Genomic DNA, 22,326 nt, shown 5'->3' on the forward strand with positions numbered 1-22,326 from the left:
AACGCCAAAACAAGAGGTTACATAGAGGACGCCACTTTTTTACCACATGGTAATAGTTTACGAATGGTTAGGGGGTTAGAGGTACGTCAATTTTCTTTCTTAACTGTCGTGCAAAAACTGTGGGATGAAGTTACGGCAGCACCGGTAGCATGTGGTGGAAGTTGCCTATGCCCTAACAACAATGGAAAAAATTCAACGAGGGTTTCGTAATGCGGCGCCGTCACATTGGACCATTGGTTTTATGACTGGCTTACGAGCTGGCTCTCATGCATTTCGGAGCGACTGGGCAGGCATTGTAAATATAGACGAGAAGGCCCAAGATGCTATGCGAAAGGTGTTTCCGCTTCCGTTTGGCACAACCCAGCATGGCGGCGGTGGAATTTCTGCTTTGACTCATTGGGGTGTTTGTGCAGCAAGATTGGCGAGCGCTGCAAGTGCTGAAATGCCTGAGCGGTTGAAGACTGTGAAATCGACGTCGCGGACGCGCTGTCTGCGACGCTAGTTAGCCTTTTACTTTCGCGAAAATCGCGATCCTATGAGCAGTCGCTGCGCGCTTCTCCCGCGAGTTGACCACAGAACATCAATCTGCTGCTTCGCTCTGAGTAATTAATTCGGCCTCCAAGATGACTGACGGCGAAGGCAACGAAATTCGTGTCAAGACGGCCTACAATGGGTGAGACGATGGAGCATGTTCTTTCGCAATGTTCGGGTTTTCATTGTCTTTTCGCCAGGCTTGTTGTTTTTCCCTAAAAGCCTGGTATCTCCCGGCTGTCTTCTGATGACCGTTGACACACGCAATCTTCCAACATTCTCCAGCTCCACGCGTTATATTTCCAAGTTTTAACAGTCAAAACGGTGTTTCTTTTATTTTTTTCCCTGCTTCTTTCACACACCGACATGTTCGAGTGATCGTTACTAAGCCCGTCTCGAGAGAAAGACGTGCTCCTTGTAGGGCTTAATCGAAGCGCCCCTCCTGTCATTTGCCTGTTTGGTTTTTGTCAGGCTCCTGTCACGCTATGCAGAGGCACCCCGAGTCAATTCGGCTTCTCCTTAGTTATCCACACCCGCGGAGAACGGCTCGCTGACGGCGTCCAACTTCTGTCGCGTCCCCTCTTGTAGTAGACGGATCTCGATTTTCATGTGTACTTTCCTCCGGCTGACTTCGCGTGTCCCCCTTCGCGCGGCAATTAAGACGGCTGACCTCGAAAGTGTCGCGGCCGCCGCCGCTTGTCCGCGCGCGCGCGCTGCCTGCAACGTTATGTGGTTATGTCACTCGCACCGTTCGGCAGGTCTAAAGCCCCTCCATCCACGGCCCCGTGTAACGTTATCGCCAGCGCCTGGAAACTTCCTTCTTATTTTTTCCGCTACATTTCACAACTCCCCTGCATTGCGCGGAAGCACTGCAATGTCTGTACCAGTGTTATCACAGGCTGACGGCGAAAGTCCGCCGCTCTTTCTCGTCTTTTTCTTTCCATGTTCGCGTGCTGCAGCGTTCCTTGGCGTGCGACGGATGTTTCCGCAGCGAGCGAGCGAGTCGGCAGCCCTTGCGTGACGCGACGACGGCTCTCTGCGCTTCGCGCTACCCGTTCTCTTTTCCTTTTCTGGGTTCTTGTTTGACGCGCGGCGTGTTTGTGAAAATGGAATTCGTTCCGGTCACGGCCCCAACCGTTGTTCATTGTGCTGCAGTGGCCGCCGCGTCATACGCGCAGCTGCTGCTGCTCCAAGCGTGTAGTGCGCCGCTGCGTAACGTAACGCCGCTCGCTGGACTCGTAACGGTCCCTCGGAAAAGAGCCGCCGCTTGATCGTCTGCTACCTTGTTCGTCTGCTCGCGCAGCGCCGTTTCTCTCGACCTCTTTCCGTCCTTAGTTTTTATTTTCTCTCGCTTTCCGAGCTAGCGCATTTTTTTCCGGCCCACACACCTACAGACTGCTATATGAGCAACGCCCGTAAGAGACCTGTCAGCGAGGAAAAAAGAGAAGCACGGATATATAACTTGGCTGCTAACCGCGCAACGCGTGCACCTCTCCCAACTCGCCCAGCCTGTGTCGCGCATCTTGCTTTTCTTTTCACTTTTATTCAAATTACTTCAGCAGAGCTCTCTGTGAAGCAAGTCCGGTTATCGAACAGGTCCGAGCTACGCCCTTTGAGTGCTTTGCGTGGGCGTCGTATGAATAAGCGCGCGCACGCATATCGGCCGCGCAAGCCGGGTTTAAAGATCGTCTGGCGTGTGTCACGGCTTTATATGAGCCATTCGCAGTTCTGTTTTATTTCACACACACACACACGCACACACTGAGTTTCTGCACTAGCCGTAACATCGGAATAACGGGGAACAGTTGTATACACGCTTATTCTCTTGTTAACAGTCAGCAGCATCAGCTGGGAAATTCATATTCCGCTGTGTAGTATGTCTGACACTTACCCTTTATGTGCAAGAACTTCAACGTATGCCAGTCCACCTTGGCCGACGTTGCTGCATTGTTTCACATGTTTGTGCCGCCAGCCGTTTTAGTCATGTATAATGGAATCGGGATATATTTGGCACAATTATGCACGTTTCTGACAGAAAATTTGATTTGTGGCCCGGGCTTTAGTGGAGTATTTTATGTTGCTCACATCTTTTCAGGAAAAGGCGAATATTATTCCATCTAGCTGGTGCACACATTTGTTTGTCCATTGTGTTATTGCCTGTACTTGTCATTTCTAAGTTCACCCTCGAAACTTCAGAATGTTTAACGCAAAGTTGTTTGAATGGAATGTGAGAAAAGAACACTCATACACATGAAAGAACCTAGCAAAGCGTCTAAATTTTACCATTTTTGAAAGATGCAGTATGCTGGGGTTACCCTTTCTTTTTCTTTGCCTTCGGTATCCAATTCAGCATTACGAGGCTAATAAAAAACATGAAATATATTGACTTAGGATGCACTGTGTGTGTGTGTGTGTGTGTGTGTGTGTGTGTGTGTGTGTGTGTGTGTGTGTGTGTGTGTGTGCGTGCGTGCGCGCGTGCGCGCGTGCGCGCGCGCGCGTCAGTGTCTGTGTGTGTTTTTTACCATTCATGTAGTACGGTCACAACCTATATGCAATCTTTATGAGTAGCTTACAAATCCTAGGCAAACTTGCAGTGGAGAAGTGACAAGTGGTAGTGCTGTGAACACACAGTAACCCAAAGTAAACTGGATAAAACCAAATGGGCATATTTTGCCCCTTTGGATTGAAGAAACTCGACACAGCAGTAACACGTTGGAACAAATGTAACTGCGTACATTAGGTTCACTTGAAGAGTGCAAAAATTACATTGACTACAGATGGAATGTGTAGATAGTTTAGTAGCTCTGAAGTGAATTCAATAGCAAGTAACATGGATACAAAGGAGACAGCTGGGCAGTGTTTTCATATTTTGTATATATTGTCTTGTATATTTTAATTTGCTGTGTGCTTTAAATATGCATACCTGCATGTTGGCATTGAAAATGGTAGTTCAAATTGAGAGGGAAGTTTAGTAATGTTCATGTGAAAACTGACAGGACATACATTTTCTTGTGTGCTGCAAGCTTTTGTTCAGTTATGTGCATGGTTCACTCATTGCTAGTACGTTGAAATTATTCCCCGAGAGATACAAAAACTTGATTTAATATTTCTTTTTTTTTTAGAACAATGCATAATCTTATGACTGATAACAGAACACAAAGCGGGGCATGACAAGTTGGAGTGGGTAATTTATTGACACACTTCTTCCACACTTCTGTTTTATCTTTCAAACTTATTACTATCGGCAGCAGTACGCTATTCTAGCCCGGCTATGCAAACATTCTGACACTTTCGCATTTTTGTGACGCACAAGTGCCTATCATCATGACGTAAAGCAATGTCGCATGTTGCTATCCTAGCAGTTGCTATCATCCGAGTCTTTTGAGATTGTCGACAGACACATCGCTTGGAGCTGAGAATTCTGTGAGCCAAAAGGTTTCAGACCCACTGAAGCTTGACGCTGACATTAAATGCACTTGGAATGCTTGACATTAAATGGAAGTTCGCATACCATGATTTTAAAGAGCAGGACAAGATGTTCAGACTTATTGTAGCCTGATGCTCTAGGCACGATACCCAAGTCTTATTGCTCAGCTTTAATACAGACAACGTACTTGAGAGCTCAGCACTGCGGGTTTTTTGTTTCTAGAGGTAGCGGGAGTCAGCCTGCTGCTGGTGGGTGGCGGGACCCCTTAGTGTGCCGGTGGGCTCTTTTCTAGAAAATTTAGCATATTTGTAGTCAATATCCCAGAACAGTTTCCAGCAGTTTTAGCTGACAATGTTTGTTCACATGTAGGTCTACTAGCTTCTCCAGAAGTTATTGACATGAAACTCAGCCTTTTTCTAGAACATCTGCATTGTATGCAATCAGCACACTAGAGGTCTAGCTTGCCCACAAAAAGGTATTGCCATTTCTGGAATGTCGGGTTATCGGAGAGGTCCACAGCAGCACCAATGCTCTTAGCGACATCTTGTGACACAGAGCTTAAAAGGACACTAAATCAATTTACACTGGTAATTATTGTTGGAGAACTGTATTGTTGTTAAGTTAGCAATAATAGGTTGATTATCAGAAAAGAAAATTAAGGTTAAAGTTAAATTTTCTGAATATCGCGCCAAAACCGCAATCCCGATATGTCAGGGTGGTGTCGGGGATTTCAAAATATTTTTCGTGTTTGGACCTTGTCGAACCCAGTGAAAATTCCCGAAACTTGCCATTTTCAGTCCTTGGCTCCTTCAGAACACCATGTAGTCCATTTTTACCCATAAAGAATCTAGTAGAAATTCCTGACATCATGCGGGCTGGTGTGGGAACTCCAAGGCGGCGGTGTCGCCCATCTTTAGTTTTTGCTAGTTTTCTGGCTTGCCAAGCATCTACTTGCAGTAAGAGTGGTGTTTTTTGGTATTGTAGGAGGGTAATTTACAAACACATGTGAGATCATCTTTCTCTTTACTGTCCCTTTAAAACCCGAGAGCATAAAAAGTAGTGCTGCAGTGGCCCACCATACTGTGCTTAACTAGTGGTGTAAAGTGTTGGTGGCAACAGAATTGTTAATGTGCAGTTCTTTTTATGATTTTGCTTCGCTCAGAGCATTTGCGGGACACAATTTCTCAGGCACATTTTAGTTGGACAAATTGTCACAAGACGTCACTGCCAGCTTTGCTCCTGCTGTCCGCAGCTGCGGTAATCCATAAATGGTCAGAAGTTTACGGACAAGCCAAAACTCGCTATTATGTAATGGCTTCTGTTCATTATAATGGTGGGAAATTTTCATAATTGTAGGTGATGTATACACAGACAGTGAGGTCTGTGCTCTCACTGTCAGTGTGACTGTTGTACCTACCAGCCATGTAGTTAGGCCGATATTGTGATCGACATTAAGAGAACAAAAAATGGTGCTGGGCAGATCATGTAATGCGCAAGTTAGATAACTGTTCAACCATTAGGGTTACAGAATGGATACCAAGCGAAGGTAAGTGCAGTAGAGGACAGCAGAAGGCTAGGTGGTGCGATGAAATTAAGAAATTCGCAGGTGCTAGTTAAAATCGGTTGGCACAGGACAGGGGTAATTGGAGATCGCAGGAAGAGGCCTTTGTCCTGTAGTGGACATAAACAAATAGGCTGATGATGATGATGATGATGCCACATAAGCGTGGCGACAAGCATTTCCAAGTGGCAAATTATTACTTTGTGTAAGGACTGCACTTAATTGCTGCACTAGGCATGCAAAATAGTGTGGTAAAGTGTTAAAGTGGTTATTGTGATGCTCCAACTTGGCCATGACTTGAAGGAACCATTTGCTTACCCAACCTCTTATGATTACACACAAACTATTTTTCTAAGCATTAGAGAAAATGCAAAACACGAAAAAGTCCCATGCGACTAGTTGCGCGACACTTTTCGTGTTCTTTTGCAGGCATCTTTTGGGCTTGGAGAAAACTTTTGCTCCAATTATAATATTTGAGGAGTTAATCAATTGTAAATAACTAATTCTGTAAATAGGCAAAATACAAAAATTAGTCTGACTTGCTCCAAGCGACGGCAAACAACACTACCTTGGTTCTGTCTAGCTACATGGTGATCGCATGTTAAAATTTTGTAACTAGTTACGTGGAACACCCTGTATTAGCAGCAAGTTGCACGTGGTGTAATCACTAGCTAGCACCTCCATGTAGCCTGTACATTCAGTTTTCCTTCCACTGCGTAAAACACACAAGGTCAAGAATGAAAATATAACTGTGCAGATCGAATTGTAAGGTGTCAAATATTTTTCTCAAGTCTGCAAATATATCTATGGATGATATGTCGTGAAACTGCCATTGAGTTGAGTGAGGGAAATAGTGGAAACAACTAGAATGTATAAGAAGGGAACAGGAAAGCCACTGTTCTTTCTTGAGAACACATTTTACTGTCCAAAGCAATAATCTCTTAGGGAACAGATTTTTGAACATAGCACTATTGTGTAACAACACTCAGGCAATTTTTCAGTTGTTTTTTGGTTAAGCTGAAAGAGAGATGAATCTAAGCTTACACAAAAAGATGATAAACGCAAAACGAGATTTGCAAAATCTTTATGTTGTGTACTTGTGGGCCAAGTTAAGTGTGTTAATTTGTTCTAAGTGCTCCCTAAACATTCATTCTAAGTGCTCCCTTCCAAAAGACAGCTCTTTGCCGCCATGAATGTCAACCAATAAAGTGTGTTTCACTGGTAACCCTTTTTGCACCTAATGCTAATGCGCCTCAGTAAAGTGTCATTGCGCCACCATCATTGTCATCATTGTGGTTGTCATTTTATGATCTCTTTCACCACTGTCGCGCCATCGTCTTCATACGGCAATCGCGAATTTAAGTGGCTATACCTTTATGTAGTAAATGGCTGAAGGATGCCAAAAGTGTCAAACCTTGTTTTTTTTCTTAATGATGATTTCATGCATGTTCTTTAATTTTTTTTCCCTTCTTTTCTTTTAGTTTTAGAATACATAAAAAAAAAAATGTGTGCTTAGCATGCTTTTTGGCACCCTCTGAATCCTACTAAACTCTACGCTTTGATTGTGCATGTTTGTTGGAAACTTCAACCTGGCCATCTTGTGCAGGGAGATCATGGTCATGTACATCGACCCATCCATCGCTCTGGAAAAGCTCTGCAAGGAGATGCGGGACATCTGCAAATTCAACGAGGAGCAGCCGTTCACCATGAAGTGGGTCGACGAAGAAGGTACGGTGTTGCAGCGCTGTCGTGTGAAATGCTGGGCAGTGAAAAATACCTGAAGCCAGGGGCCAACGTCTTGTAGTCTTGGTCATTTACGGATCCTGAAACAGCAAGTTTTAGTTATGACCATGCCATGAGCCGTTTAGAGTGCACACTCCCTAACTACATGCAGTGGTTGGCAACATGATCTTTGTTATAGTAGAAAATAAACTTGTCAAATACAGCTATCAACGGCTACTTCCTAGTTTGTTCGTGTTTTCTTTTTGGGGGGGGGGGGGGGGGGCGCTTTTGGCTTTTTGATAAGAAATAGTGAAAGATTAGCATAGCATAAGCAAATTATTCAAGAAGGCCCTTTTGTGTGCATGTTTCTTTTTTATGTAAGTAGCTTAGCTTGCTTATTATTTTTTCATTGCGTTCTTATCAGATGGCTTTATTTTATTATTCATTTCTCTCTCACTTTTCATTCTTTTGCTTGGGAGAAGAGATAACTTGGGACAGGTTCAGGCTTAAGTTTTTCCGAGCTGGAGACAGTGGAGGTTTAGGCTTTCTGGTGTAGTTAAACAGCAGTATGCTGAACTGTTGACTGTTGCTGCAAATGTGATCTTGCTTGATTTCAAGAATGTGAAAGCGTTTACTAGAACACCAAGAAGAGTAGCAGTAAACACCATAGCTTTTCTTTATCGTATCAATTCTAGCAAAAGAAAGCCTAGTTCATAGCATTGTAGCAGCATTGCTGAGCCAAGGCACTGTAACATGCACTTTACCATAGAAATTGGAAGACAACCTCTAGAATGCATTCAGTTTATTAAATCGTTGAAAAACCAAAGTGCAGAAAGCAGAGTACTGACTGTTTGTTTGGTTATGGGTCTCGTGTATATGAACATGTCGCAACAAAGGCACATCCGCCATTTGAGGCTTCGTGAGAGAAGGCATTGATATTTGTGAGAGAAGAGTTGTCACTCTGAAAAATGACACATGCTGCACGACCGTGCCTGCTTTGTTTTCTTCTTCTTCTTTTTCTTTTTTTTTTCTCAAGCCACATTGTTCTTCCCACTTGTTCTCTTTGCGTTGCAGCGGTGTTGCATGACCTATTTTGTTCTGTCTGTGGCGAGCAGCTGCCGCATCTGTGTTGTGTCGTCAGGAGGAGACAGGCCTGCCCCGCAGCGTGCTTTCGCTCGGCTCTGGTAACACCTGCTCAGGCCTTGAATCCGAGTGTGCCCGACGCTGCACGAGACACTGGCAGTGTTTTAGTGATGTGATTGCTGCCTAATGAGCCGTGTCACATATTAGGAAAGGAGGGGGGATGGAATCTGTGCAATGCCCAGCGTTGCAGCTTTCCTGTCTGCATTAGGCCTGGGTGCTTCATGGGGATTGGTTGAAGTGCACTTTATTTTCTGAAAGACTCATTTCTCTTGCATATATATGTACATGTATATATCTTTTAGCTTGTTGCAAGAGATGAGCACTGAGATTATGTCTAGGGACTTTCTTTTGTGAAAACCTGATTGCAGCCTTCTTTCACAGACAAAAAGGGTGCTTAGCAGATAAGACTTGTAGTGATTTGCTTTTGGCTTTACTTGGTATTTCCTCTTCTCTTTGTTCTGTTTTCTTTTTTTTTTAATTGATTTCTGTTTCTTAAAGCCTGCATCAGTAACGATCCTGAGCCTGCATCATAAAGGCTCAGAATCGTTATAATTGTGTAATTTTTTGTTGCATCTCATCGTGCTTATTAATGGGTTGTTTGCTCAGCCTGTCTCTGGGCTCCTTTCCTTCCTCTGTCAGGTGCACGGTAGTGGGGTCATTGATAATATTAACCATTGAAATTGGAGCCATTAATTAAGGGGTTGTTGTTATGTGGTGTCCTGCTAAAATGGCATCAAGGTGAGTTGAGCTACATTTACGGGTTTATGATATAAGTTGAAGAATGTGCGAATGTCGACCAAGCACCTTGCTGTTATTTGTTTCGCTTGTTATAATCTCTGTTAGCTTTTGGGCAAAGAAAACCTTTAGGTTAACCATTTATACACTTGAAATCTTTATAGCCCTAGGTGTGCATCATACGATATTAGCCAAACTGTTCTCTTGTTGCAGCATAAGTATTACTTTTTTTTTTTTCATATAAGATTCAGAAAAATAATATGATGTAAATATCTTTGCTGCAGGCGATCCATGCACCATTTCATCACAGGAGGAACTGAACGAAGCCATCCGTCTGTACGAACTCAACAAGGACTCCGAGCTCACCATACACGGTTTGTCTATGAGCCCGCATCTCACTGCAACTTTATCTCCATATTTGTTTTAATTATAATGAAAACTTAGAGTTCTAAAAGAACAAAGGATGTAGAAGAAGAAACGCACACCACACGCGCAAATGAAGGTTTTATGTGTTTCTTCCTCTACGTCCTTTGTATTCCTAGCGCTCAAAATTTTTATTATAATGCATTACCAACTAGCCCACCTATCCATCCTTTTGTTTTGTTTCTTGTGCAGTATTCTTTCTTCTAATTTCTCATTATGCTTTTATCATTCCATATTATGCAGTTTTTCCTAATGTCCCCGTGGCCCCTGGTATGCCCTGTGCTGGAGAGGACAGTAAGTTGATGTTTTCTCAATTTTTTAGCGAACTCATGTGTAATGTCTCACGCTTGCTTTAGTGCACAGTTGGCAATGAATAGAACATGAAAATAGGAGTATGCAGCTGTAAATGTATGCAGTGTGATAGCATGTTGACAAAGAACTGCCCACTTAGTGGGAGTTCGAAAATTCCTTCTTGGGTGTTTTTAAACATAGACTCTCTGGTTTTACTGTATCCCTTGTAGCTCTCTTTCTTGAGTCTACTGTAGTTTCGTTTTTTTTAATATTGTGCAAAATTATCTTGATTATAAAAAGAGCTTAATTTTTTGTTCTTTTATCATACACAGCATAGGAATTTAAGTGGAAGCTGCACTCTGTTAACTATAAGTGTATTTTAGCTGTATGTGGAGCAAGTTCTTCTGTAACAGTAAGGTTCTACCGTACAGCTTATAGAAGCTGCAGTTCTGAACACAATATTGTAATTCGGTTTAAATCCGAAAAGCCACCAAACTCTCATTATGACTAGCATATGTATGGCTGTGGCCACTTGAGCATTTCGAATTTTGGACCCCACTTACCATTTTTATTTCTGAAGGCACATAAGATCTCTAGCCTGGTTAGCAAAGCTGTCTGGAAGTCCCTGACGGTGCTGTTGTATTTACGTTTCAGAGAGCATCTACAGAAGAGGGGCACGGCGGTGGCGTAAACTCTATCGTGTCAACGGCCACATCTTCCAGGCGAAGCGTTTCAACCGGGTATGACACTGTCCCACCACTTCTCCGTCTCCTCCCAATGTCTCTTCCACGGGAGATGTATTGCGACGTGGCTTGCGTGATGGCAGTTTTCGTCGGGGCGAGATAATGCTGTTTGCACTTCTCGCCTCTTTACACATAAAAAGACACACGGAAGGAGCCCTGTGCCTTTGCAGTTGTCAATTCTCTCATCTGCCGCTCCCGTGGCCTCACCCTCAGCAGCCTCCTCGCGAAGCTTACTGTCGCAGGGAAGGGGCTGAGTGGGTGGCCCCTTATCTCGGTCTTGGCTCCTCTCCTGATTGAGTGTCGGTCCGTGACAGCCAGGCTCAGTGCGGGACCTCCCGGGCTTTGCTTTTGTTAGGCATGCGTGGTTGTCAATGTGTGCGATGATACTAATAGAGCTGATAGTGAGTGATAATAGCCTTCTTGTCTTTTTGGGGTTCTTTCACTGTGATTGCCTTTTGTCCTTGCTGTCTACTCATTCTGAATTACTTTTTCTTAGTGGATGAGAAAGTTATATATTTGTTGTTCAGTTCTTATGCTCTTGTGTTTTTTTATGCTGTGTAATTTTTGTTTTCAGGTTATGAATTGGCAGTTAATGTAACGATTAAGAGATTAGTCATGCAGAAACATCTGGCTGCTTTTGCATTGCATTTTTGTCTTGTGGTAAATTGTGTTTTTCTATGAGAAGATTGGAAGGGGCTAAGTTTCTTTTAGTTGAATACTGCACAATTATTTGTTGTGAGGAGAGGAAATTGTTACCGAGCATTCGAATGAGAAAACTGCATGGTACATTTCTGGCACCTAGTTTTCTGCTCTTCAGTTTTACAAAAGATACAAAACTTTAATGAAAAACCACTTTGTTGTACGTAGGCTGAATTCGTGACCACTTTCACCACGTCTGCCTTTCATGCAAGCTGAGTTGTTGGGTTTGTCACGCGCACTTTGCACGGAAGAATTGCTGTTGCTGCATTGTGGATACCTGCTAGACTAAACGGGGCCTGAATATGTTGGAACAGGATAGACGTCTTTTCAAGCACTGCCGAGATTAAACTTTTTCAACAAGGAAGAAAATGGACAGATGAAAACACTTCTAACAAATTATTTTATTCAATGATGCACTTTAAATATAAGTGTATGGGGTGGAGAATGTCCACCTATGGTCTTGTATTGCCCTCAGCCCATACTCTATTTTTTTTTTCCTGGCATCACTGAATAAAATGTGTTTTAGGAGTGCTTTCGTCTGTCCATCTCCTTCATTGTCGAAAAAGTTTCATTTTGGCAGTGCTTGAAAATTAATTTGCTGGACTAAAGAGTGTTAACACATCCATGTCTTGTGAGTGGTGTTCTGTCTGCCACACTTCATGTTAGATTCTCGCACTGAACAGCATGCCCTGAAGCAGCATCCCCCCCCCCCCCCCTTTTTTTTTGCCACAGCGTGCATTCTGCACCTTCTGCCTGGACCGCATCTGGGGGCTGGGCAGGCAGGGCTTCAAGTGCATCAACTGCAAACTCATGGTGCACAAGAAGTGTCACAAGCTCATCAAGCTGGCTTGCTCGGGACCTCTTGTGAGTACTTTGCACCCCTCTCTCTGACGCAGCAGAACCTCACTAACTTGGAGCCGCTTAACTCTTTCGTTACCACGCCTATTCAAATCGATCACCGGTGATTGATCCTTTAGATATCCGATTTCAACATGTTGGAGCCATTTCTTATTGGCATAAGGCCATCCAGTACTTCGTACAGGCACTGAACATTCAGAATCGGTTTAAATTTTCACGCTTCAGTGATGTTGTGATTTCTGACGGACCTTTTTGTGAACTAATGTACGTATGTTGTAGCGTAAAGAGGCGTGGCTGTCACCTTCTGCCGTGTTCGAGAAAAAAAGCATGCCTCTCACGATTACGCTGCACTAGCATCAAAATTTTGTAAATGGCTCGCACCAAGTCAAGGATTAAATTAAATCGCCGGCTTTGCTGTCCGACAGGGCTGAGCAGTGATAATTAACCGAAAGTGATGCCAGCTGTTCACTAGTCAGCTTTGGTTTGCAGTCCTAGTCATTTTATTCTGCCAAAGGGTATTTCTGAAGGTCCGCCTCATGTCCAACATGTGGACCTGTAATTTTCAACCACATTCCAAGAGTTTTGGTTTGGCTTATCTCATAAAAGGCAGGCGCGTGGCACTGTCGGTGTCACTGCGCAGTTATCGAAAGTCACTCCTATGGTGTGGTCCCGCGCGGCTGCGTCGCGAGGAAAGCGTCATGCTCGAAACTATGCTGCACCTGCTCTTCAATTTAGTTACGAGGGCTTGAGTTATGATGTTATGATTCCGAAGATGTCAGCAAAGCAGATTCAAGCTCTGACGGCAACAATATTTTGAGTCAGCATGGTATATCTGCAGCTGTTCATTGGCAAGTTTCCTTTACGGCCTTGCACGGTCTCCTTGCTTGTGCGAGCTTATCTGCCTATCTTTTTACACGATCTGTGAGCTCTACTGATCATCTTCAGGGTGCATACTTGCTTATGATGTGCTGCCATCAGCAGCATAGAAACTTCCATTCACGCCAAAAAGGCCGCCCGTAGCACATCTCAGCCCTGCCCTACGGATCAGCACAAGACAGTTTACAACAGCGTAGGATTTCTTTATACTCTTCTTCTCTGCAGAGGTGATCAAGACAATCTGTAGAAGTGCAAACAGAGATGCTTGGGTGCATAATCTTGTAGTTACCCAGCTACGCTGAGAGCGATCGGTCCTGGAAGAGGTGCATGACTCTAGACGAACTGGTGAAGTGCGTTCCTTGGACTTCTCATCAGACCATCCTCAAACGATGCCGAAAAGGTGGAACTGCAAAATGTGTTTCGAAGACTGCAAAGTTGAACAAAAACCATACGTTTCGTGATAAAAGTGCAGAGTGCACATCATCATCAGCGTCATCATCATCATCATCAACAACAACAACCTGTTTTATGCCCACTGCAGGACGAAGGCCTCTCCCTGGGATCTCCAATTACCCCTGTCCTGTGCCAACCGATTTCAACTAGTGCTCGCGAATTTCCAAATTTCATCGCTCCACCTTGTCTTCTGCTGTCCTCGACTGCGTTTCCCTTCTCTTGGAACCCATTCTGTAATCCTGATGGTCCGACGGTTATCTAACCGGCACATTACATGACCTGCCCAGCTCCATCTTTTTTTCTCTTAATGTCAATTAGAATATCTGCTATACCCATTTACTCTCTGATCCAAACTGCTCTCTTTCTGTCTCTTAACGTTATGCTTAGCAATCTTCGTTCCATTGCTCTTTACGTGGTCCTTAACTTGTTCTCAAGCTTCTTTGTCAATCTCCAAGTCTCTGCCCCATATGTCAGCACTGGTAAAATGCACTGATTGTGCACCTTGCTTTTCAGTGATAATCGTAAGCTTCCAGTCAGGAGCTGACAATGTCTGCTGTATGCACTTCGACCCATTTTTATTCTTCTGTGAATTTCCTTCTCATGATCAGGGTTCCCGGTGATTAATTGACCTACGTAAATGTACTCCTTCACAGACTCTAGAGGCTAATTGAAGATCCTCAACTCTTGTTCCCTTGTCTGGCTATTCATGATTGTCTTTGTTTTGTGCATATTAATCTTCAACGCCACTCTTATACTCTTTCTGTTAAGGTCCTCAATCATTTGTGGTAGCTCGTCTGCATTGTTGCTGAATAGAACAATGTCATCGGGAAACAGAAGGTTGCTGAGATATTCACCGTCGATCCTTACTCCTAAGCCTTCCCAGTTTAATAGCTTGAATACTTCTTCCAAGCACACAGTGAATAGCATTGGAGATATTGTCTCCCTGTCTGACCCCTTTCTTTACAGGGATCTTCCTGCTTTTCTTGTGTAGAGTTAAGGTAGCTGTGGAACCTCTCACCATGCTTCACAGAATACAGGAACTGCTTCACCACATGGCATGAGCGATGAACTGGTCTTAGTTTCTTTTCTGTATCCGAAGAATGGCAGAATACTGAGCATTTATTTATTTTTTTAGCTATTCCTGGGTTATTTATCTTTGAAATGTATATTCTGAATTTCTTTTGATATTAATGTTTATTAGATATCATTTTTTATTGTTTTTATCAACTGGCAGAAAAAATGGCACTTTCTAAAATTTTTATGTTTTACCTAATAAATGTTTTTGTTCGGCAACATATGTTTTTTCGAAAGAGCATTTCATTATGCACAATGTGCTATGCTGCAATGTCTGCTTGGTATTATTTGTAGTGGTAAATGATTTTTTTTCCAAGACCTATAAAAAGGACCATTTTATCTCGGTAACGAAAAAGTTAAAGGCTTACTTACTAAAGGGAGAATTAAGTTAGCTCTATTAGTAAACTTCACTTCTACAATACCACAGAAGGCCACTCGCACCTTGAGACGATGTTTGATAAGCCTAAAAAAAGATATACAGAGAGGGAGAGACAGGTGGGGACACGCAGCCTTGAAGTTCCTGCAACAGCTCACTGTGATTTATAGTAATGAACCATTTATTGTGAAATAAACAAAAATAAATTTATGAGTGACTACTACTTTATCAGTCTTAACTGATTTTCATCCCTCATAGCGTGGCCCTAGCTCAGCAGCACCTAATGCGTGTAGCTCCTTTTCCCATGCTCCCTAGTGAACGACCTCCATTACACCAAGTTACGGCACAGGTAAAAGCACACTCAAGTGAAGACTGTGAAGTTTGCTGTCTTCCTAGAGAATGCTGTTTTGAGGTGGTTTACTTTTAAGCATGCACTCTCCGACACTCCGGCAGTCACTACTAGTACTACTCGCATTCCTCAGCCTGCTTTCAAAATGGTTACTGCACTGAGCGACAAGGTGTGTTGGTTGTAGCTGGTTGTAGCTGGTCATGCACCCAGCAACTTCTTTCTTGACTGCAATGCCACTGATGCTGTTCTGGACATGGGCTGTTGTGGGAATGTGCTACCACAATTGCCGAAGTAGAAACTGCAGACAGTGCCTGGAAATTGATGCAAGTGGTGTTGGCATGCTCAAAATGGCAGTGCATGTTTGGGACAGGCCGTCTCAAACCAGCAACATTGATAACCTGTCATGATAACCAGAAAAGTGTTTCACTGAGAAATGTATTAAGAGACCTTGTATTCAATCTTTTGTTGCATACTTGGCCACAAAACAGCTGTTTGTTACCTTTAGAAAGAGCCAGTCCTGTTCTTCGTGCTTAGCGTTTAGAAGAGTACTGGCACAATATTTTTCTCATTTCTCAGTTGGTCCAGTAATTGTGCTATGGAGACTCAATTCCTCGAGACAGCAACAAATAAATAATTGCGTCTCCTTTTAATGCGAGGAAGCTTTAGCTCGGAGCCTCCTATCTAAATACATGGGAAAGAAGAAATTGTTTTTCTCGGCGACCGCTGCACCAAATTTGATGAGGTTTGTTGCACTTAAAAGAAAAATTTTAAATCTAGGAACTGCTGGCTGTGAATTTTTGATTTAGGCCATCAATTTTTTACTAAAAATTGACGAAAATTGCAAATTTTCAGAAAATGAAACTATGAAGTTTGCAACTTTATAACTCATTAATGAAAAATGATATCATAATTCTGTTATTTGCACCTAATAGCACACCTAAAGTGGACAGAATTGATATGTTATACTTTGTTCTCAAATAGACCACTAATTTGTAAGTAGAACTTTTGCAAAACCCTTGTAAACAATGTATCAAATTCACGTGCAACATAAGTTTACCTATCAAATTTGTCTGCTTTGGATGCTCTAATGGGTGCAGTTTACAGAACTGTTATATCTGTTCTAGGTGGAGAGCTACAAATTTGTAAACTTCATGCTTCTATTCTTTTTTCCAAACTTACCAATTTTTGGAAACTCCATTTAAAATATTGAGGCCCTAAATCAAACTTCCGCTTCAGCAGTCACTAGAATTTAACTTTCTTTCTCAAATACAACAAATTTTATTAAAATAGGCCCCGTGGTTATCTCAGAAAAGAGTTTTTGTGTTCTACATGTATCTGAATAGACGGCATCAGAGTTGGGACGGAGCTAAAGCTTCCTCTTTATGCGGCCATTTTCAAAACAAACGCTAAGTGCAGTGCAGCTTTGGATGTGAAGAAGGACACTATTGCTGTCACAGAAACCAGATGTCACGATCTTAGACACACCATGACAGTGCTGCCAAAAGCTGAGCCCATTCAACACTCCATGGGGGAAAGGTAGAGAAGGGGTCCTTCTGCCTTTCCAAGAGATGTGCACATTTGGAAGGGCACGACTGCACCAAGGTTGACTAGCGTTCACTTAGACTTTTTGTGATACCACATGACCTCCACTTCAAGTCTCAGTAATATGAACGATCGCCTGCTTTGTGCCCAAAGCCATGCTGCACTTGGGGCGCATCTTGAACTGGTCGACTAAAAGGTAGTGTAATTATTCATGATGGTCTTAAGGGATTGAATTTTCGTATCGTAATTATGGAGTATGCAGCTACTTAAAAACGAAAAAAGTGCAGGACACAATATTTTCGTCTCGGTACACCTTTAACACTGCGCTGTGCCATGCATTGTCCGCTGTGACAAGGTACGGAACTTACGTTCTCAAAGAAATGTGTAATTTAAAGATGTTGAATGCCCTTCCAGAAAAATGACCAGGACCAGTTTGCTGAGTCGTCTGCCCCCACTACACCAGCACCATCAAGGACAAACGACACAACAAATGGCGGTGACGTCAATGGCACAAGTTTGACCAGAGGTAAGTCTTGCTTTTTTATCACCTTCCATTTTATCACCCTTTTCCTAGCTGGCAAGTGCACTTCTCTGCACTGCACATCTGCTCAACTAATGGCAGCACCAGTTATCATTCAAAAGAAGTCAAAGTGCCGAGCACGTGCTGGGGCTTCTCTCTTAAACATGGTTTCACCACGAGCGACACATCTACATTTTTCATGCCATAATACAGTCGAACCCACTTATAACAATATTCAAGTGCCACGAAAATTCCATTGCTATAACCGGTAATTGTTATAACCGGGTTAGATGAAAAAAAAAAAAGTCCATATGGGGGATGGTGTAGCTCTTTCGAGAAAACTACAATGGTGGGGAGGCCAGTTCTCTTCCCCACCACCTTCCTCCATCCGGCTTCTGATTGGGTTGACTCGTTCAACTGTTTAACTCTTCTTCCTGTGCGTTCCGATCGCGTGTTGTTAACAAGCCGTGGCTGTCAACGTTCGAGAATGGCACTGCTATAACAACTGCAAAAAAGGGTCACAGGCAGCAAGTGACATACGAGCTCCGCCGAGGCATCGCTTTGGTGGCCCCAAAAGGCGCCTTTTAAAGAATGCGGGAGGGTTGCTGTGGTAGCATCTCAGCTTGAGAAATCCAGAATAAATGCCGGAGCGAGATCGCCATAACCATCTTGCCACGTACTTCCCATTGGCTTGCACGAAAAAAACCGCATGTCCGTCGGCCTTGCTTGCTTTACACGAAGCTTGCTGACATCCTTTTCCAAGGCATTCAGGTGCTCCATGTAGTGAAGCGGAAGGTCCCTCGCGAGAACAAGCTCATGAGGGACTAAATCATGTGCAGGACCTCCTGTGGGGACAATGTTGACGCAGCCTTCCCTACCATGTCAGTGCTGCCGGTGTGGGTGTCACTGTCGCTATCTGATGCAAGCATGTTCGCGATGATTGCCTTATCACTTAGAAGCACTCAGTTTCCGAATCTATAGCAGTGCACTTTCTTTTCACCGGCGACGTCGGGCATTGCCGATGATGAGCGGGCAGATCAGCCATCTTTCGTTTCGGCGGCCAGTAAAATGAGGCTGAGAAACAGCGTGGCCAGGAACGACTTTGACGCATCGAGCAAAGACAAGCACAAGTGACTTGCCAAGAATGAGGACAATAGTAGCGAGCAATCTGGGAGCAGCGCGAGCCGCGCCGGTAGCGTTGTCAGCATAGTTGGCGAGGTCCATTCATGTTTTGGAGGGTGGCGCGGCGCAGAGCTATGGGCGCAGCGCATTCGTGTTCGGAGGGACGGAAGGGCGACGGGAGAGATGCGCGTGAGGCTGGTGTGCATCTCCCGTGGAGAGAAGCGCGTGGCGGCAGTTGGGGTGGCGGGCAATCGCGCAGTGGCTCACATTTCACGTTTTCTATTATCTTTTCAAGGATTTCGCATTCTATTACCTTTCGGCACGAACAACCAGCAGCCAGGCTTCATCGTTAGAACTGATAATGCGGCATGGGGACATAAGCTGGTTATTTCTCCATAGAAAACATAGAAAATTTGACGATGCAGCAGCTTTTCATTGTTATAACCAATATATTGTTAAAACCGGTATCGTTACAACTGGGTTCGACTGTACAAGCAAAGTGTGCTTGTACACGCTGTTTGCAAAAATGGCAGTCATTAGTTGGGCTAACACCTCGCAAGGAAAGCCAGCTTTACAATTATGAAAAGTCTATTCACCAAGCAACAGTGTCTCACCATCTTAAGATTAAGAAACAGTTAAAGGAAGGGACGAAGGGCAGGAGATGTGGCCCAGTCACCAGCATACATGTCATTTTAAAATGTTCTCATTTTTAGCTGGTTTAAAATTGTTGTGACTCTAAAAATTTTATTATTCTTAATTCGTGTCCAGTGTAGTGAAAAACTGATCTCATAAGAATACAGATAAATCACCAACCAATTCCTCACTCTGATTTTTGGGCCTGCTTCATTATTCAGACTTATCTGTAGCACTGTTGCGCACTCTGTGAAACAATTGTAGGATGGCAACGAATATTTTGGCTGCTGTTATGCAAATATTTCAGGGATCAACTTTATAAATATATACTTCGTTTTATCTGTGGCACAGTTTAGTCTAGCGGTGACTGTAGAGGAGTGCCTGTTTACCGCATCACTAAAGAACAAAATCTGTGGTTTTGCAGTTAACAGTCAACGTCTGCATAATATAAATAATTCACAGTTCTTTTTGAAGTTTATATTTCTTGGCTTCGACTGGGTTTTTTTTTTTTTTTTTTCTTTCAAATTGTATAGTAAGCAGATCTGCCCCGAGTTAAATTTTAAACATTTGCCATTAACAACATCCTAGAAAGCAGTAGCATGGAGGGTCACTGTTTGCTTACCGTCATCTTGTTTTTCTCTCTTTCTCTCTCTCTCTCTCTTCTACCTAGCTGGAACTCCCAGGCATAAGACACATCAAAGGGCAAGCTCAGCTGTCGAAACAACTACCGACTCTTCTGCTGGTCACCTTGGCCAAGACATTGATGACCAAGTTTCGGGAGGGGTGAGAGCAGTGCATTTAGGTTTTGCAGCCATAGTGATAAGAGCTTTGTAGCTGTGCTTGTCGCATCACTGTTGGGTGTTGCTGTGTTATCATCGTCGAAGGGTGTAGTAACAATGATAAAATAAAATACACATACATGTTTGAAGAGCAGAAGTGACTTCAGTCACTTCGAAACTTGGAACCTTCTCTTCAGTAAACTGGCTGTTTAACCAGACACCATCGTGACAGTCTGGGGAAATACAAGTACTGGAAGGGGCAGTGGCTCATGAGGCTCTGGTAGGCACTACATGACATAAGATAACGATAAAGCAGCATTCAGATGAAAGCCGGCACGTAACCATGTGAGATGTCAACGAGAGCTGTTTGTCAGGCCTCAATTTGCAAAAGAAGTTTTCTAACTGGTGGCAGAGAGAACTTCTGTTCAGATCGAACGTTTGAAGCCAAAGAAGTAATCGAGCTGGTGAATGTAACCCTGATATGGTACACGTGTGACTGCAGAGGTTTTCCATATGTAGGAACCATGATGAGATCACATTCCTTCACAAATTTGTTGCACAGTTTGTTATTGTGTAAGTTGAACTTTCTTCCTAGTTTTGAGGCTCTGTAAACCTTTGTGGTTGAGAAAATAATTGATGCCTAGTGGGATTTGCCCCCGTTGTTCCTGCTTGGAGCAGGTGGAATCTGGTGGCGACTCGTGCCAGTACGGTCTGCAGGACTTTGACCTGATTCGGGTGATTGGCCGTGGCTCATACGCCAAGGTGCTCATGGTGGAACTCAAGAAGACCAACCGGATCTATGCCATGAAGATCATCAAGAAGGAGCTTGTCACTGATGACGAGGTATGCAAGTGCTGCTGTCGATCACTAAACCTTTCACTCTTGAGTTTGTTCTTATTGCGAAAAAATGCTGAACTGCTCACAGGAGTTTGCTAGTAAATGCATAAAAGGATGTTTGCTGGAGGTGTTTGTTGATTCTGACTGCTCATCAATGCAGCACAACGAAGCACAAAAATTAATATTTTTTTTTGTCATTATAACAGAGCACACCACATTCCAATTAGTATGTCTGTATCTTTCATATACATACACATACACGAAATCCTCACTATATTGTTGGCCTGTGGCTTGTTGGACCAACCCACATCGTCAGTATGTCCCTCTTTTCAGCATTGACCCTCAGAGTCTCCCGGGTACTGGGCAAGGACATTGAAGGTTTATTTATTGGTTGAGACATTGTGTAGCCTACACCAGTAGTTTTGTTTAAGATCGAGCAACTCAGTTCGCATTTGTGCTCTCAGTGTGAACAACCTGGTGGTACTGAGCATGTGTTATGTCACTGCCACCACTATACCACCGTGCAGTTAGCAGCAGACATCACTTAGTATTCAAAGACATATACAGACTAAGGATTTCCTAGAACTGTAGAACAAAAGTGGGGACGCAGTCCAAGACACGAAAGGCCTGCTGTTATACTTGCTCCAGTCAGGACTTCTAGACAGCCCTGGACCTCTTGTTATCTGGACTTGATTTGCTTGTTTGTTCTTTTTTTTTGCTTTTGTTTATATTCTTCTCTCCAGGGCAAATGAAACAGCTCATCTGATGTAAAAAGCCGTGCATGTAGTAAGGCTGACATTTTCAGCTTCAATCGTACTTCCCTTCTCCCTCTCTCTCTCACCCCACTCCCGCCCCCCATTATGAGAAATACTTCACCTTTGTTTTTTACGAAAGCCATTTCTGCTTGCTGTGCTGCTTTGGTGTTGTGTTGCTAAGCCCGGGGCACAGGATGAAATGCTGGCCAAGGTGGCTGCATTTTGATGTGGCCACTTGTACCGTGCATTGGGTGCATGTTAAAGAATCCCAGGTGGTCAAAATTAATTCGGAGTCCCCACTACGGCATGCCTCGGTCATATCATGGTTTTGGCGTGTAAAACCCCCAAAATTAAGATTTCTAAAACCCATTTCTAAGGCCCTTCAATTATATAAATACATACTTTGGTTAGGCAGGTATGAAGCCCTGCCTCGCCCCCTTCCTTGCCCCAAGGACATGCTGGCAATTCAATTAAAAATTATAAGTAACCGCTTTCCTCGTAAAACAGACTGCAGCATGACCGCCAAAGTGGCACAGCAGAGGCCATAAACAAGGTGTGTGCAGTTTTCGCCAGTGTCGGAACAGCATCAGTACCTTTTTGGATGGGCATGCATTCACAAGGGCAAGTTTAGCGAACTAGCTATCACCTCAAGATACAAAAATGGGTGCTTATTGGGAGATTAAGTTGCAAATCTAAATGCAGGATAGGGGAATAACTTATGGTCATCTTCCTGTTTATTTAAAATGTTTGAATATTTGTACCCTCTGCATTTTTTATGCAACCCGGTTACGTAACAGTTATCGATTATAATGGGATTTTCTTGGCATTTTACTATTGTTATTAGTTAGTTCGATTGTAATGCTAAGATGGAAATTCT

The 22,326-nt window shown here is 43.4% G+C and overlaps 1 protein-coding gene across 2 annotated transcripts in view; it reads left to right on the forward strand.

Annotated features, from left to right (window-relative positions):
* The first annotated feature begins 317 nt into the window (after positions 1-317).
* aPKC (protein kinase C iota type) overlaps positions 318-22,326 on the forward strand; it is a 53,263-nt gene continuing 31,254 nt past the window's right edge. The window contains exons 1-9 of one of the 2 annotated variants that reach the window (XM_050195479.2): positions 318-673; positions 7,126-7,247; positions 9,404-9,493; positions 9,786-9,836; positions 10,488-10,573; positions 12,008-12,139; positions 17,218-17,329; positions 19,749-19,861; positions 20,536-20,700. In XM_050195479.2, the coding sequence (XP_050051436.1) occupies positions 624-673; positions 7,126-7,247; positions 9,404-9,493; positions 9,786-9,836; positions 10,488-10,573; positions 12,008-12,139; positions 17,218-17,329; positions 19,749-19,861; positions 20,536-20,700 (921 nt within the window). In that variant the 5' untranslated portion in view covers positions 318-623. Of the gene's footprint in view, positions 674-7,125; positions 7,248-7,963; positions 9,123-9,403; positions 9,494-9,785; positions 9,837-10,487; positions 10,574-12,007; positions 12,140-17,217; positions 17,330-19,748; positions 19,862-20,535; positions 20,701-22,326 lie in introns of those variants that run through there. The other variant, XM_055063165.2, reaches the window with a different exon arrangement.

The sequence above is a fragment of the Dermacentor andersoni genome, chromosome 3 (assembly GCF_023375885.2).
Source record: "Dermacentor andersoni chromosome 3, qqDerAnde1_hic_scaffold, whole genome shotgun sequence".
NCBI lineage: Eukaryota > Metazoa > Arthropoda > Arachnida > Ixodida > Ixodidae > Dermacentor > Dermacentor andersoni.